Source organism: Boleophthalmus pectinirostris, unplaced genomic scaffold (genome assembly GCF_026225935.1).
Source record: "Boleophthalmus pectinirostris isolate CB_2022bp ecotype Guang Dong unplaced genomic scaffold, ASM2622593v1 HiC_scaffold_18, whole genome shotgun sequence".
Classification (NCBI taxonomy): Eukaryota; Metazoa; Chordata; class Actinopteri; order Gobiiformes; family Gobiidae; genus Boleophthalmus; species Boleophthalmus pectinirostris.
Window position 1 is genome coordinate 9,226,303 of NW_026571133.1, and position 18,637 is coordinate 9,244,939.

The 18,637-nt window shown below is 41.8% G+C and overlaps 1 protein-coding gene across 1 annotated transcript in view; it reads right to left on the minus strand.

Moving 5' to 3' along the window:
- LOC110166345 (proton myo-inositol cotransporter) overlaps positions 1-18,637 on the minus strand; it is a 150,316-nt gene that overhangs the window by 40,555 nt on the left and 91,124 nt on the right. The window contains exon 4 of the mRNA XM_020931582.1: positions 17,897-18,005. Within this exon, the coding sequence (XP_020787241.1) occupies positions 17,897-18,005 (109 nt within the window). The remainder of the gene's footprint in view (positions 1-17,896; positions 18,006-18,637) is intronic.

Genomic DNA, 18,637 nt, shown 5'->3' on the forward strand with positions numbered 1-18,637 from the left:
TCAGTCTGTCTACATCTCCAAAGCTTAAAATACTCTGTTCCACATTGTGATGTCATAAAGTGGTAGTTTTCAAGTTAAAAGGACAGTTCGGAATTTTGGACATAGGACCTCATTTCCTAGTGAGCCAGAGTGTTGGAGACGTGTGGAGACACTTTTAAAAATATTCCATCCAGTCCTTGTATTTGCAGAGGTCACTGGTGCTAGGCTAGTGCATGTCAATGGTCATAGTTATCGTGCCACTAAAAACAGTCTTACCCACTCCACAAAACACCCGAAGCAAATCTATTATTACGCCAATCTGATGTAAATGATCTGTGTTGATAGAATAATGTTTGAAATAAAACTAACCTTGCATCACATGAATCTTTGCATGTTGAGGGACTATTTTCTCATATATCAATCCGCCGCTGCCAAGCTTTCTATCAGGAAGTACAACTCACTGCTGCTGCTCAGACATAAATCCTTCAAATCCAAGGTTGGTTTTACTTCTACAATTATTCTATCGACACAGACATTTACATCGACAGTCTGGTGTTATAATAGATTTGCTTTGGGTGTTTTGTGGAGTGGGTAAGACTGTTTTTAGTAGCAGGATAACTATGGCCATTGACATGCACTAGCCTAGCACCAGTGACCTCTGCAAATACAAGGACTGGATGGAATATTTAAAAAAGTGTCTCTACACGTCTCCAACACTCTGGCTTACTAGGAAATGAGGATCTATGTCCAAAATTCTGGATTGTCCCTTTAACAGCTACCTTTTACCTTTTGTTCAGTAGAGTTTGGCGAATCCAGCGCTGAAATGATCCAAATTATTCTAGTGAAGGTGTCTGTGGTTTAAAAACACAGTGGAGCATTTCCTGCATTACCACATGAATTCAAAGTGGAACAGAGTGTTTCCTGTTTGAGAGAAGAACTCAGCCTAAATGTGCAGAGTTTGAATGAAGCAAAACACAACTCCAGGTATGTTTGTGATGAAGAAACAACATTATAACATAGATCAGAAAATGGCGTAATACGGGGCGTTTAAATGAGTTTTAAATTAGTTACTGACTTGATGACGAGCATAAATCCGCCAACCTGTTTTTGCAGTCTAAAAAAAAAAAAAAAAGATGTGTTTATTTTGCTGCCTCATTAAAATTAATGGGATAGAACTTTATATTGGTCCCAGTCTGTGAGCGCAGCAATTCTAAACACATCACATAACGGGGGTTTTCAAAATGATGAGAAATTAGGGCAGTAACGATAGTGATTAACTATTTCAGACAAAACATTAACTTTTCTAGCTTTAGAATGAGAAAACCTCCTCTCAATAGTAGATAAAAAAAAGCTGAAATGCATGAATACATTTTAATAAAACACAACATCTCTCCATCCCCTCTAAATATTTAAAAGGTCCATATTACGCTATTTTTTGGTCTATGTTATAACGTTTTCTCATCACAAACAGGTCTGGAGTTGTGTTTTGTTTCATTTACACAAGTTTAACACACAAACCCTGCATATTTACGCTCAAACACTCTGGTAATACAGGAAGTGCTCCACTGTGTTTTTAAACTCCACACACCTTCAATAGAATCATGTGGATGATTTCAGACCTGAAATTGCAGATCTATGCTTCACTAAAGGTAATTTAAAAGTCTTTCCTCTCCTCTCTCCTTTTTCCTCTCATCCTTCCTTTCCTCTCCTCTCCTCTACTGCTCCCTCTCTCCTTTCTCCTTCTCTCTCATCTCATCTATACTCTCCTCTACTCTCTCCTCATTTCTCTGCTCTCCCCTCTTTTTTTCTGTCATCCTTCCTCTCCTCTTGTTTCCTCTAGTGCTCCCTCTCTCCTTTCTCCTCCTCTCTCATCTCATCTCTTCTCCCCTGTACTCTCTCCTTGTCTCTCTCTTCTCCTGCTCCCTCTCTCCTCTCCCCTCTCTCTTCTCCCCTCCTCTGTCCTTTTTTCTCTCATCCTTCCTCTCCTCTCCTTTCCTCTCCTCTCCTCCCCTCTGTCCTTTCTCCCCCTCCCTCATCTCATCTATACTCTCCTCTACTCGCTCCTCGTCTCTCTCCTCTCCCTCTCTCCTCCTCTCCTTTCTCATTTTTTCTCTCATCCTTCCTCTCCTCTCGTTTCCTCTCCTCTCTCCTCCCTCTCTCCTTTCTCCTCTTCTCTCTTGCTCCCTCTCTATTTCCCCAATCTTTTCTCTTCTCCTCTCCTCTCCTGCTCCCTCTCTCCTTTCCCCTCTCTCTTCTATTCTCCTCTCCTCTCGTCGCTTTCCTCTCCCCCTCCTGCTCCCTCTCCCTTCTCCTCTCATCTCTCTCGTCTTCTCCCTTCTCTCCTCTCTTCTCTCCCCTCTCCTGCTCCCTCTCCCTTTTCTTCTCTCGTCTCTCCTGTCTTCTCCTCTCCTCTTTGTCTCTCTCATCGTCTCTCTCCTCTTCCCCCTCCCGCTCCCTGTCTTCTCTTCTACTCTCCTCTCCTTGTCCCTCCTGTCTTTCTGTCTCAGTCGATTTGTCAATACCTGGTCTAACTCTGACAAACACACAGTAGAGACGGCGGCCCCGCGTACACATGTGCGTGACCTTTACGAGTGAGATTACACTGCTAATCCAATCAAAATTACCCGGCCAGTCTAATGGAAAGGAAAAGTCTAATTTGATTGGTGCACATCACATTGTTCTGTACAGTTTGAAGAACACAAAACAAATCCTACTGACAGAAAAAAAGACACGTAGATGCATTATGTGTGAGTTTTCAGGTGGAGGGTCTGTCTCCATGGAGATGTTATTGCATTTCACATTTTATTTCCATTAAACATCAACACTATCCCCACAGAGACATAACCAGGTCAAGAACAAGTCACATCCGCGGAGAGGTGACCCAGCGCTCAGTAACAATGAAGGTATTTTTCAGCCACAAATACCAGACCAGGACTTAGACCGGGACTGAGACTGGGACCGAGACCAGGACCAGAGCGGGACAAAGACCGGGACCAGACTAGGACCAAACCGGGACCAGACCGGGACTGAGACCAGGATTGAGACCAGGAATGAGACTGGGACCGAGACCAGGACCAGATTGGGACTGAGACCAGGACAGAGACTGGGACCAGAGTGGGACAAAGACCGGGATTAGACCAGAACCAAAGAACAAGTCACATCCGGGAAGAGGTGACCCAGCGCTCAGTAACAATGAAGGTATTTTTCAGCCACAAAACCACACCGGGATCAAACCGGGACTGAGACCAGGACTAAGACCGGGACCAGACTGGGAATGAGACCAGAACTGCGACCGGGACCAGAGTGGGACAAAGACTGGGACCAGACCAGGACCAAATCAGAACCAGATCGAGACTGAGATCAGGACTGAGACCGGGACTAAGATCAGGACCAGACTGGGACTGAGACCAGGACCAGACCGGGACTGAGACCAGGACTGAGACCACAACCAGACCGAGACTGAGACCGGGACTGAGACCGGGACTGAGACCAGATCTGAGACCAGGTCTGAGACCAGGACTGAGACCAGGTCTGAGACCAGGACCAGAGCAGGATGGAGACCAGGACTGAGACCAGAACCAGGCCAGGAACAGACCAGAACTGAGACCGGGACTGAGACCGAACTGAAACCGGGACCAGACCGGGACTGAGACTGGGACCAGGGCGGAACTGAGACCGGGACCAGACTGGGGCACCAGGACTGAGACTGGTTTAGTCCTGGTTTAGTCCTGGTTTAGACCTGGTTTAGACCTGGTTCAGTCATGGTTCAGTCCTGGTTCAGACCTGTTTTAGTCCTGGTTTAGTCCTGGTTCAGTCCGTATGCGGCGCAAAAGTCCGGCATCCCAGTTTAAGTCACAAAAATGGGTTATCCGTTTTTTTCCAATATTAATTTAAACACAAAATCAAAAACTGAAAAAACAAACCATTATCCATTTTTTCATTTTGGTCTTGGAGACACATAATGAAGAAAACAGCTGTTTTATTTTGAAAAATGAATGAACAAATGATACACAGATTGTAGAAGATTATTATTTTTGTTGGGATTAGGTCCAAAATCAGTATGGAGTGAAACGAGCGTGAAGAGTGGAGAAGACATTCACTCGACTATCAGACTGCACACACATTTTCTATTTGAGTGACACCATTTTAATTCTTCCATCATTATCTAGAAACACCTCTCTCCCTCTCACCCCCCCCCCCCCCATCCTCTCTCTCCCTCCCCCCGCCCCTGCCTGCCCCCCTCCCTCTTTCCGTCCCCCACTCTCTCTCACTCTATCTCCCTCTCTCTACCCCCGCTCTCTCACTCTCTTTCTCTTCTCCTCCCCCTCCCTCTCTCACCCCCCTCTCTCACTCTCTTCACCCCCTCTCTCTCTTTCTCCTCCCTTTCCCTCTCTCACCACCCCTTCCCTCTCTCCTCCCTCTCTCTCCCTTTTTCCGCCCCCCCTTCCCCCTCTCCCTCTGTCTCTCTTCCCCCCTCTACCCTCTCTCTCCCCCTCTCTCTCTCTTCCTGCCCCCCCCCTCCCTCTTTCTTTCCCCCCACTCTCTCACTCTCTCTACCCCCCTCTCCTCCTCCCTTCCCTCTCTCACCACCCCTTCCCTCTCTCCTCCCTCTCTCTCCCTTTTTCCGCCCCCTTCCCCTCTCCTTCCCCCCTCTCTCTCTCTCTCCTGTCCCCCCCTCTCCCCTTTCTTTCCCCCCACTCTCTCACTCTCTCTACCCCCTCTCTCTCTTCTCCTTCCTTTCCCTCTCTCACCCCCCTTCCCCCTCTCCCTCTGTCTCTCTTCCCCTCTCTCTACCCTCTCTGCCTCCCCCTCTCTCTCTCTCCCTCTTTCTTTCCCCCCACTCTCTCACTCTCTTTACCACCTCTCTCTTTTCTCCTCTCTTTCCCTCTTCCCCCCCTTCCCTCTCTCCTCCCTCTCTCTCCCTTTTTCAATCCCCCCTCTCTTACCCTCCCTCTCCTCTCTCTCTCTCTCTCCCCCCTTTCTCTTCCCCCCTCCCTCCCTCTTTCCGTCCCCCCACTCTCTCCCTCTCCTCCTTCTCTCTCTCTTTCATATAAAGGTCTGTAACTCGTCACTCTGCCGCCCGTGTTCACAGCGCAGTACAGGTTTCTGACAGACTACAGCCAATTTGTGACCTCTCACTCACTCGCTCCCTTCTTTCCTTCTCTCTTTCTCTCTATTTTTTTATTTTTTATTTCTCACTCCCACCTTTTCCCTCTCTCTCTCTCCATAAGCCAACAGACACTAGTCAACTGTTTCCAGACTCACCAAATCTCTCTCTCCCTTACGCCCCTCTGTCACCTTTCCAAGTTTGGTAACAAAGGCATCTCTCTCCTCTCTTTCTCCTCCTCCTCCCTCTCTCGCTCTCTCTCGCTCTCACCTTATTCACCAATCATCTCTCTCTCCTCATCCTCTATTTTTTTTTATCTCCCTCCCACCATTTCTCCCTCTGTAAGCCTGTTATGTTTGAGCATGTTTTTTCCTCATGTTTTTTTGTGTTCTGTTTTTTCTGAGGTCCCTTTTGTCACATCCGCCCAGAGCCCTTAAAACAAGCGAGCCCTTCTCTCTCTCTCTCCCTCTTCTCCTCCTCCTCCTCCTGCTTCACCCCATTTCCCGGTCCTGCCACGGCACAGCGCCACCGTGACCATTAAATATCATGTTTTTATAATTAATGCCTGAACACGAGTTAAACATTTGCCGCTGTTGTGTCCCTCTCTCGCGCGCTTTTACTTTTTGATTTAAGATTTTTATGCAAAGTCTGTAGCTGTGTTTACAGACTTCTCCTCCTCCACTCTCTCTTTCTCTCTCTCTCTCTCTCCTGAATCTCCACTCAGTGACATCTCTCTCTCTCCTTCACCTGAGTCCTAAATCAAAGGCATCGCTCTCTCCTCTAGTTCTCCCTTGATTTCCCACCCGTTTTCTCTCTCTTTCTCTCTCTCCCCTTTGTCTTTACTGTCTGTCTCTCTCACCTGAGTCTCCAATCAAGGGCATTTCTCTTCTCCTTTCCTCCTCTCTCCCCTCATTTTCTCTCATCCCTTCTTTGTCTCTCCCGGCACCCTCCAAATAAAGGCATATCTCTCTCCTCCTCTTGTTCCCTCTCTCTCAGCCCCTTCTCCGTCTCTCCTCTCTCACTTGAGTCAATTAAAGAAATCCCTCTTTCTTCCTCCTCTCCTCTCCCCTCTCTATCTCCTCCTTTCTCTCCGTCTCTCACCTTAGTCTCAAATCAAAGGCATATCTCTATTCTTTTCTTGTTCTTTCTTCCTCCCATCCTCTCTCTCTCTCTCAGTCTTTTATCCGTCTCTCCTCTCTCGCTTGAGTCAATTAAAGAAATCCCTTTTTCCTCCTCCTCCTCTCTCTCTCTCCTCCCTTCTCTCTCTCTGTCTCTCACCTGAGTCTGCAAGCAAAGGTATTTCTCTCTATTTTTCTCCTCTCCTCTCTCTCTCTCCATCTATCAGGCACAAACTCTCCTCTCTCTCTTTCCCTCCCTCCTCTCTCTCTTCCCTTCTCTCTCTCTGTCTCTCACTTGAGTCTGCAAGCAAAGGCATTTCTCTCTATTTTTCTCCTCTTCTCTCTCGCTCTCCATCTGTCAGACACAAACTCTCTCTCCTCTCTCTCTTTTCCTCCCTCCTCTCTCTCTCTCTCTCCTCTCTGTCTCTCACCTGAGTCTCCAATTAAGCCTTGTCTGACCCGGTGCTGAGAGGTGCCAGTGGAACACAGTGAATCAGTGACAGCCTGAAGTGCCCCAGGCTCCTGAGGCTCAGACCTGAGTTTTGGTCCGGTCCTGCTCTGTCTGGACTCACACTGGAGACACACACATTCAGAACAGACTGAAGAAATCCCTCTCAACTTAATTAATTTATTCTTAGTAGCTGGAGTATTTTTCAGACACCCACATGCTGTGTTTCCGTTACAAGATCTTTTTTGTGTTTAAAGAAATTTGTACTTTTTATTATCCAATATGTTGTGTTGGAACGCTTTAACGCCACAACTGACAGTAAATATTAGGGGAGTTCCTCTGGTAGTGAGTCCAACTATGAGCTGGAAATAAGCCCTAGTGCTGGATGGTACAATGCATCTCTCTGGTTAACATTATTATTAGGGCCTGACCGATATATAGGTTGGCTGATCTGGGCTGATAGTCCATGTGGGCATGTTATACCTCATTATAAAGCTTAGATTCTCTATATTATGTCCATTTAATCCAATTTACAGACAAATAAATGTCCTAATATGTGGCGCCGCATCAGTATTTATCTGTGGAGTAATTTGTCTATGTCTGTGACGCTGTACTGCCCCTGAACGCACCCGCAGTGTCACGTCACTCATGTGTATTTGTTTACAAGACCCATGTGTGCAACACTGCTTCAAATGCACCAGTGTCTCATCCACAATACTGACTAACTATAAATAAATTTAACTTCAGCTCAGTTTAGGCCACCAACAAAACTACTGCTTGTTTTTATCAAATTTATTTGTGAAGACTTATGATCTGAGAGGAGCCTGTTTGAGCGCTGAGTGTTGCAAATGTGTTGGTTTTGAAGCTACTTTTGGTTCTTTCTCATTGTTTAGCTGCTGTAGCTCTCACACATAAACAGCTTGTTTTCTCTGACACTGGCCTAGTGTAAAGTGACCGTACTAGCTGTACACACGTTACTGGACCTGCATTGAGTGAATGATCTGCATTTACACATATAATTAATTATCGCGGCATGCACGCATTTAGTTATTATAAATTGTGCCTTGTCCCTGTCTCTTTGCCTGGGATCCAGAATATACACTTCTTCAGTACTTACCGAAGATGTACATTTAAATGCTCCATATTATACAACATTGAGTCTTGTGAGTTTTAAGCAATGTTATAATGTTGTGTTCAGTTTGAGAGCAAAACTCAGTCTAAACATGCAGGGTTTGCGAGTTAAACATGTGCAAATGAAACAAAACACAACTCCATGTCTGTATTTGGTGAGGAAACATTATAACATAGATCAGAAAATAACATAATATGGGCTATTTAAGGAGCTGTGACACTTCCTTCTTTGTCCATAGACTTACTTTAAAATCCACATTTCAAAGTTGGACTTGGACTCGCTTGAACCCACACAGACTGACTGACAGAAGGCTCACATAAAAAGACAATGTGCTAATGCAGTCTCCAAATCCTGTGAAGTGAACCAACTTGACTTGCAAAATCAAACTCTCCACCACCAATCTGCTCGTCCGTCAAGTTCACAGGCAAAAAGTGGAGAGATAACGTCACACTGGAATGGAGAAAATGTGTCTAAGGATTTGCATGTTATTCTGGTTTTCCATTGGTCGGTTCCGTGCCCCCTCAGTGCCAGGGCAGAGGTGTAATCATGGGGAGCAGCTGGGCACCGTCCTGCCTTATTTACGGTGGGCGTCACAAACCTTTTCATATCAGAGTCGCTAATAGGCACAGTCCTGGAAGTTGTCATGAAGATTTGGTAAAATGGAGCCAGTCACACTCTGAGTGACAGGTAAAAAATAGTGTAGTGAAGTCAGGAGACGAGCTAAGGTGTTACTTTTTTATCTAAAATGTTCCAAAGTGTGTTATTAAACCGTATCTCTGTGACAGGCAAGCTACAGTCAGATCTACAGGTCAAACCTAATTATGCACTATAGGCAAAATCATAAAGCTAAGGTAGTCCTAATTTAGCCAGGCTGGCACCACCTAGTGCCTCCACTCAATTTAATTTCTCTCCAGCGACTAGGTCAGGAATCAGAATACACGGTTTCCAAGAACCCCAGAAGTTGTACACCGTGCACCGGCCAATCAGTGAAGAGTCGTGAAGCCATGACGTCAAACTCAAGTGCCTGTCTGGGTCCCTTTTGTGATACAGCACAACAGTAAAAAAAGCGGTCGAGATGGAGGTAGAAGAAGCCAGATATTCTGTGTGGGCAACGATTCCCGAGATAGAGGATTTAAAGCCGGAACAAAGAGAATGTTTGGTGAATTTTATCAAGGGGAAATATGTTATTGTCCTTGTCTTACAAGGTTTGGCACATTACATATGACACAACCAAATAAAGCGATTGGTTAAATAAAAAAAGTACCTGCCTTCCATCGAGTGAACGAATCCTTATGCTGCGAGGTCAGACGGTTTCCACGAAGTGAAACCGGCTGATGAATCAGACTAACAACTCGCTGCTGCTGTTGCTCATAAATCTTTCAAATGCAAGGTTGTTTTTTCTTCTAAAATGATTCTACTGACACAGACATTTACATCGATAATAATAGATTTGCTTCGGGTGTTTTGTGGAGTGGGTAAGACTGTTTTTAGTGGCAGGATAACTATGGCCATTGACCAGCGATCTCTGCAAATAAAAGGACCGGATGGGATATTTTAAAAAGTGTCTCCACATGTCTCCAAAACTCTGGCTCACTAGAAAATGAGGTCCTCTGTCCAAAATTCCGGACTGTCCCTTTAAGTCAGGCTTCTGTATAATCTCCCACAGATGTTACAATAAATAAACTGTCCATATAAATCCATCTCACTACAGTATAGAGATAGAGACATTTTGGCATTATCTAATCCCCTGCTGGACACACTTCTGGTCCCAAACACCTGTGTCCCTTTGTCCCGACCCGGGTTCACTTCACACCTGCACCCCGTCAGATCTCACCCTCACGCTCCTCTGAGGCTCTCCCTGTGGGTGACTCACTGCAGCACCTGTGGGAGTCATCTACTCAAGACATGAATGACAAACTCCTCGCATGTTATTGTGCCTTTGACGAACTGTCAACGCGCCATATGGTTCAGTGAAATCTAAATATACAAAGCGGCTGTACTCAGAATATCCAGATGGTGATGTATTGTGATGGGTTTGACAAACACGTAGAGAAACAAAAGGCTGCAAGATGCTGTAAAGTAAAATAAATCCTTAAAGATTTAAAGCATAGACTTAAATTAGACCTATTCTGCACAATTAACTTTCAGAGCTTTTACGTTATAGTTGTTTCCTCTACACTTACTCACCTAAAATTGTATTTGAAGTGATTCATACATGTTTGAGCAATCTTTAATCTTTTATTTTCAAAACGCCATATTACCAATCAACACCCACTGCTCTGTACTTAAGTCATTCTTCAATTTAATTTTCTTAATTGGCGATACACGCTGGATTCTGCAGCATTGCGTAGTCATTTTTGCACAAATGGAAAAAAAAAAAGTGTGAGATCTGAAGCTATCCAGATGCCGTCTCTTTGTTTTGATGTTCTTTCGATGGCGTCAGCTCACATTGGGCACCAGTTTTCTGAAGCGAAAGTCAGTGAATTTGCTTCTTTTATTAAGTTGTTTTAGAAGAATATTGTGATTTAAAACATAATAACAATGATTCACGGGTGTCATAGATTACAGGTATACCAGACACAAGCATGATAGGTCTTCTATAGTCTGTGTATCATTCGTTCATTCGTTTTTCAATATAAAACCAAAAATTTGAAAAAGAAAAAACTACTTTTTTTTTTTTTTTCATTATTTGTCTCCAAAACCAAAATGAAAAAATCGATAATGATTCATTTTTTTTCCGATTTTGTGTTTAAATGAATAATGGAAAAAAAAAGAGATAAAGATAACCTGTTTCCATGACTTAAACTGCGATGCTGGACTTTTGAGCCACACACGGACTGAACCAGGACTGAGTGTCGGTACGGGCCCGGAGGTGCGTCTGCGTAGACTGTTGAGTGATCAGGACTGAGACCAGGACCAGACCAGAACTAAGACTGGGACCATACCGGGACTGAGACCAGGACTGGGACCAGAACCAGACCAGGACTGAGACCGGGACTGAGACCGGGACCAGACCAGGACTGAGACCAGGACTGAGACCAGGACTGAGACTGAAACCAGACCAGGACTGAGAGTGGGACCAGCCCGGGACCAGAACAGGACTGAGACCAAGACTGGGACCAGAACCAGACCAGGACTGAGACCAGACTGAGACCAGACTGAGACCAGACTGAGACCAGACTGAGACCGAGACTGAGACCGGAACTGAGACCGGAACCAGACCGGGACTGAGACCAGTTTAGTCCTGGTTTAGACCTGGTTTAGACCTGGTTCAGTCCTAGTTCAATCCTGTTTTAGTCCTGGTTCAGTCCATATATGGCGCATCCGGAATTGCAGTTTAAGTCATGTATTATTCATTTAAACACAAAATCGAAAACTGAAAAAACAAATCATTATCCATTTTTTCGTTTTGGTTTTGGAGACAAATAATGAAGAAAACTTGTTTTTTTCTTTAACTGAAAATGTCTGACTTCCACATTAAAGCTGAGGAATGTGTTGAGCTGAAAAAATGACTTATTCATAAATCAGTCATATTCTGATATTAAAGATATTGTGAAAATGAAATGCATCTTGTTATTCTGTATAATACAAACACAATTATAGTAAACTTTTAAGACTTTTAGGATATATGTCATGATAAGTATTATATGTGTACATTCAGATAATATAAAATTGCGTATAATGTAAAAAGAGTCCAGTTTTTATACATTCCATGAGTAAAATAAATTATGGGATGGGACTTCTTTGTGTCCTTCTATCTCAATGCAAAATTTGTTACATAATATATGAAGTAATGAATCAAAAATGTACGTTATCCACTGTAAAAAGTAAACAAGTTACATATATATTCTAATGTAGTTCTTTTCATTTCTAACATAATGTAACAAGGCTATTCTGGGTCTTGTAACTAAAACTTGAATTGCACTCATTTTCTTCTGGGTGCTGCTGTTTTTGTCTAGAAGAACCACCCGAAGAAAATGATTTGTTAATTTTAGACAAACTGCCACTTCAAACGGGGACATTATTGGTTTAAATTGATTTCTTCCACAATGAGCTCCGCACTGTCAGCGGTGAAGGATGTCATTATCACAGAGGTTTTTCACAAATCAAAGGCCAAAGATGTCGATCTGCAAACAGGAGACATGTTTTATGGCACGAGTAAACAAAAGAACTCCTCAACATTTAAATCACGAAATCATGCTCTGCACAAACTATATGGTTCAGTTAAAGGGACAGTTCGGAATTTTGGACATAGGACGTCATTTCCTAGTGAGCCAGAGTGTTGGAGACGTGTGGAGACACTTTGTTAAATATTCCATCCAGTCCTTGTATTTGCAGAGGTCGTTGGTGATAGGCTAGTGCATGTCAATGGCCTTAGTTATCCTGCCACTAAAAACAGTCATACCCACTCCACAAAACACCCGAAGCAAAACTATTATTACAACAGACTGTTGATGTAAATGTCTGTGTTGACAGAATAATGTTTAAAATAAAACTAACCTTCCATCGCATGAATTGTCGCATGTTGAGGGACTATTTTCTCATATATCAGTCCGCCGCTGCCAAGCTTTATATCAGGAAGTACAAGTACAACGCGCTGCTGCTGCTCAGACATAAATCCTTCAAATGCAAGGTTAGTTTTACTTCTGAAATTATTCTATCAACACAGACATTCACATCGATTGTCTGGCGTTATAATAGATTTGCTTCGGGTGTTTTGTGGAGTGGGTAAGACAGTTTTTATTGGCAGGCTAACTATGGCCATTTACATGCACTAGCTTAGCACCAGTGACCTCTGCAAATACAAGGACTGGATGGAATATTTAAAAAAGTGTCTCCACACGTCTCCAACACTCTGGCTCACTAGGAACTATGTGCAAAATTCTGAACTGTCCCTTTAAGTACAACAGGCACAATGTATTTATTCACTGAAAAGCATAAAGTAAATAATTGAGTCTTGGGTTTCAACCACCTGTTTATAATATTTTGAACATTTTATGAAGCTATACAGCAAGTTTAATTGTTAATTGCTATGGAAACATTAACATCCCTATGGAGACTTCCTTAATTTTAATTTTACCTTAAGAAAGTAAAATTTGACAAAGTATGTGCAGAATAGTGGCGTATACCGATAGTGAAAACACAGGTTGATCGGAGAATCAGCTAGAAGTTTGAGAGGGTAAAAAATTATAACACGGTTAAAAAGTTGATTCTGCACAATAGTTCTGTTTTTTCACATCCCTGTTCACATTGTAATATCCAACTGTATTTCACCAGAGCCACAGAGTAACAGTGGTGTTTGTAGTGTCACATTTTCTCTTATTAAACCTGCACATGATCTACACACACACACACACGCACAAACAGACACACACACACACACATGCAGATACACACTTCACTCCCTGGTCCTGTCACCTCTCTGGTTGCCTGGAAACAGCACACATCAGTTTGTTTACTCAGAGAGACAGAGTAAAACGGTTCAGACTCAAGACCGATGGCACAATCTCAAACCATAGATCGAAAATATAAAGCCTCAAGACAAGACAGAGGGACAGTGATGTGTGTGCTGACTTGGACTGGGCTGGGCAGAAGAAAATTGTAGAAAAATTGTTATATATAATAGAATTGTTGAAATGTTAAACATGCATTGTGTAATTTTTCTGGTAGAGGGTATGGAGATGTCATTGCTCTGCCTGGAATGTTCCACAGTATGACATTAACCAGTTTTATATTACGTTTATTAAATTATAGGGGATTTTACAGTTCAAAAATACCTAGAACAACGGCATTCTGACTGTGAGCCTCTCCGCAGATCTGACCTGTAACTCCGTCTGTTTTTGTCTCCATGAAGAGCAAAAGGTTTAATGCCATACAGTGAAACATTCCACTCAAATCAATAACATCTTCATGGAGAAAAGCATTTGATGGACCCCCCACCAAAAAAGTTACATAATGCACCTTTAAAAAGACAATAAATTAGTACAGAATTTAACAGTGAACGACTTTAGTAAATAAAAGAGCAAAGGAAGTTCACTCTCTGCATTTATTTATTAGTGCAGATCAGTTTTTGACAGATTCAGTATTGTCTTTTATTTAATCAATGTTCATTCCTGGGGTTTGGTAAAGTCCCAGAAGTGTTTTCATGAAGAATTATTTAGGCTCACTTTGCATTTTGCATGAGAGTGAATGAGGCACCCAGCCCTCACTGTGTAATCGTATCCTTGTGATTTTTTTTTTTTTTTTTTTTTTTTTACTCTTGTAGTGTTTGATCTCCGACTTTCCATGAAAATTTAATCAAGTCTGAAGCAGCTTCTAAAATGGATTGAATCAAACTGATCTAATTTAACTCAAATGTCAGATTACCACCTCTGCTCTGCATAAAACAGAGGGCGGGCACTGCTGCTTTTCTTTTTAATACAAAAACTGTGAAAATAAACTATGTGCAAAATCTAAGAAAATGCGGAGCGTACTGTACACTAACTAAAGATATGCTGTGGAACTTTTCTGGTGGGAGGCCTGCCACCTAATAGTACACAGATGTTGTCTTTGCGTATACATTATGGTATTAAAGGTATTTTTTGGACTATAAGTCACACTTTTTTTCATCATTTTGGTGGTCCTGCGTCTCATATTCTGGTGCGAATTTTCACACTGACAGTCATGAGAGGCTCTAGGCTTATGTGCCAGTGTCTGCTACTCCTATTACTCTTGTAACACTGTCACTGCAAATGTCTCCTGCAGAAAAAGCCGCTGTCCTGCTGCAAGTAGTGAAATATTCAGCTGAAAATGGTAATTGAGCAGCAGAAAGAAAGTTCGGAGTGAGCAAGAAACTTGTGAAGGACTGGCAGAAAGCAGGAATGGAGAACACAGCTTCATGGTAACTGGGAGGATGCACCAGGCAACTTTCCCGGAAGTCATTGGATGGATCGACAAAGCCTGGACTTCAGTGACAACAGAAACCATCCTGTCGGGATTCAGAAAGGCTGGAATAATTCTGACTGGAACTGATGCTGAATATGACGACAGCTACACAGAAGAGAAAGCAGAACTTCATTTAGCTCTGGAGGTCGCGGAATTGTGCAGAAGTGACACCGAGGATGAAGAATTCAATGGATTTAGTGATTTGGAGTGAGATAGAGAGTTTGGTAAACTTGTTCTGTTCTGTTGTTTATGCTCTAGTTATCTGAAGAACTGTTCATATGTGACGTTAACAATCTGTTGTTCTCTGTTCTATTGTTATTATTATAATCTGCCTTTCGAGATGAAACGTCGGTTCCTGGTCTCTGAGTTTATAAAATAAATTTCCCCCCAAAAGGTGACTTATTGTCCATTGCGACTTATATATGTTTTTTTTCTTCTTCATTATGCATTTTTTTGGCTGGTGTGACTTCGTACGCAAATTTAACTTATAAGTTTTAATCCATGTTATAATGTTGTTTTTGCCCTATAAACATTTCCGGAGTTGTTTTTTTGGTTTTATTCACACATATTCAGAGGAGTAATCCTTTATTATTATTAGTCAGTTTGCATCTCCAAAGCTCTAATTACTCTATTCCATCTTGTGATGATGTGTGAATTAAACAAAACATAACTCCAGGTATGTTTATGAAGAGAAAACATAAATGGGCTCTTTAATACATCTCGCTTGCATTTATTTAATTACATTCATTCCTATGGCAAAAAGAACTTGAAAAACCTGCACTCTTATTATAATCAGGTTAACCTCTCCATCACAGAGATTACATAGTGCACCTTCAAAGCGAGGGTAGCTGTAATAGCCCAAGGAATGACCAAATGACTCAAATAACTGCTCGTATCCAATATAAAGTAAAAATATCACTAGTACTACTCACTCACCTCTAGCAGCAGGAGAGGCTATATTCTATATCAGGCTCACATAATGGGGTTATGTAAAGCCTGTAATGGACATAAATTACACCTTTGTCACATGTCAAGACAATTATCATGATCATACAGCCTACTACTGCAAATGCCCATCAAATTACCTTCTCTAAAAACAACAGTTACACAACATTTAATTTAAAAGGGCCCATATTATTTTATTTTCTGATCTGATTTCCTCATCAAAAACATTCACACATGTTTAAACACACAAATCCTGCATATTTAAATTGTTCTTCTCTCTCAACTTGAAAACTAGCACTTCGTGACATCACAAGGTGAAACTGAGCATTTTGAGCTTTAGAGATGTAGTTAGACTAATAAACCAGGATTACTCAAACATGTGTGAATGAAACAAAACACAACTCCAGGTACGTTTTTGAGGAGGTAACAACATTCTAATTTGGCTCAAAGCTCAAAAGTGTCAATTTTGAGTAACATAGAAGCTTAAATAATTCCAGTATTTGTAATTTATATATACAAATAGCCTTCCTAACCTTCCAAATGTGATTTCGATTCAGTTGTGATTAATCTTGGAAGAAAGCAGGTCTCTAGAAATGAAGCCTGAGTGCCGATCATCACAATTTGTCACATGTCAAACTCACTCAACATCACATCTTCACTTCACATCAGAGCCGATAATGTTCTGCTTGATTTGCGATCCAGAGCCAGCCCTGCCATGTTGTCACACTTAAAATAGCCATGTTGAGGTAAAACGTCCCCAGGCTCCTCTCTCATGGTGTGTGAAATCTGGTCCCACAGAGCAGCCCAGTGTTATTTAGAGAGACCAATTAGTGACGTGTCAAGTCAGAAGCTCCAAACCTCATCAACATTAAGTATAAAAACCAGGCAGAGCAATAAACAGACTAAATAAACAGGACACATAATATGCAAATCAGATTTTTTGAGCTTTTTAGAATGTTATATGTGGTCCTCTTATCATAAATGTACCTGGAGTTGTATTTTACTACTTTCACAATAAGTTGCTGTGGAGTATAAGTTGCACCAGCCAAAAAATTTGTAATGAAGAAAAAAACATATATAAGTTACACCGGACTATAAGTCACACTTTTTGGGTGAAATTTATTTTATAAAATCAGAGACCAGGAACCGACATTTCATCTTGAAAGGCAAGTTATTGTAATAACAGTAGAACAGAGAACAACAAACTGTTAACGTCACATATGAACAGTTCTTCAGATAACTACAGCATAAACAACAGAACAAGTTTACCAAAGTCTCCATCTCACTCCAGATCACTAAATCCATTGAATTCTTCATCCTCAGTGTCACTTCTGAGCAACTCTGTGACCTCAGGTGAAAAATAGAGCGCCGCTTCCTCTTCTGTGTAGCTGTCGTCAGACTCAGCATCAGTTCCAGTTAGAATTATTCTGTTTTTTCTGAATCCCAACAGGATGGTTTCAGTGTCACTGAAGTCCAATGACTTACAGGAAAGTTGCATGTTGCACTTGTTGTCACAAGTTTCTCACTCTCTCCAAACTTTCTTTCTGCTGCTTGATAACTGTTTTCAGCTGCAGATTTTGCTACTTGCATCTTGTAATCTGCAGAATATGCTTTTCTTTTTGGGGGCATTTGTGTTCAGTGGCTCTTTCTGCAGGAGACATGCACAGTGACAGTGGTACAGGAGTAACAGGAGCAGCAGATGCTGATACACATACCTAGAGTGCTCTCTCGCGGCTGTCAGTCTGAAAATTTTTATATATATGTCTCACTGGAGTATAAATTGCAGGAAACACCCAAACTATGAAAAAAAGTGCGACTTATAGTCTGAAAAATATGGGATTTCATTAATCCATTCATCTGAAATCAAAAAATACTCAATATGATACAATACTCAAATACAAATGTTTGTATTTTACCTAGATTGTGTTGTCATAGGTAAAAATCTGGAATTCCCCTATACAATTTTTAAAACCAAAAACCATCACCACATTCATTCTACAATGGATGGCTCTATTAGCACAGCATTCACCATGTTTAAGGGCTTCATTTGTTTATTTCTCATTGTTAATTCCCATTGCTGACAGCAGAGGGAGCTCACTTTAAATAGAGGTGTAGTTCATAAAGTGTAAAAATGTGGACATTATTTTAACTTAGAAAATGTGAAATGCTTGACCAAAAGCATGTTTAAAATGGAATGAACAAGAATGCAAACAGTATATGTGCTCTTTAATGTTAGTACTTACATGACTGTGTTGATTCCTGAAAGCTGCTGGAACATCTGAAGTCCACAACCCACGATGAGAGCGCGTCGTGTTGGAGGATAGGTCAGCATTCTCCAAATCACCGGGCCCTCTGCACAGACACAGACAGAGAGAGAGGGGTCAGGAAGTGATCTTCGACAAAATGGGAAAGACAGTATACAACCACTCTTATGTCAACTCACACTGACTGAATGTATAAGGATTTAAAACAAGATAAAATCCAAGCAGACTTTTTTAAATTTCTGATTTATTTTTATTCTAATTAAAGTCCTTGTTCAGTTGCAGTTTATTAGTCCTTTGTTCAATCCTGGTTCAGTCCTGCTTTAATCCTGTTTTTGTCCTGTTTTAGTCCTGGTTCAGACAAAGAAAGTGAAATTGTTTACTGCAAAATGGGAAATACACACAACCAGTCACAATGGAAACTCACACTGACTAAATACATAATATTTAACAATTTTACAAGAAACTAAAGGAGGAATGATATGAAAAGGGCATTATTCACACAGTACCGGTGAACACAAGCATATTAGACCTTTACATGTACGCTGAATTACCCCCTAATGATGTCAGAAGGTGAAGCTGGGTGTTTTGACCCAGCTATGTTTTGGAACAGGAAACAGAAAGCAGTTTTGAGAAATAATACTGGTAGATAGAGACATGCACATCCAATTAAAGTTCTGACTGCATGCTGGGTCAAAACACCAAATTGTGCAACTGAAGCAA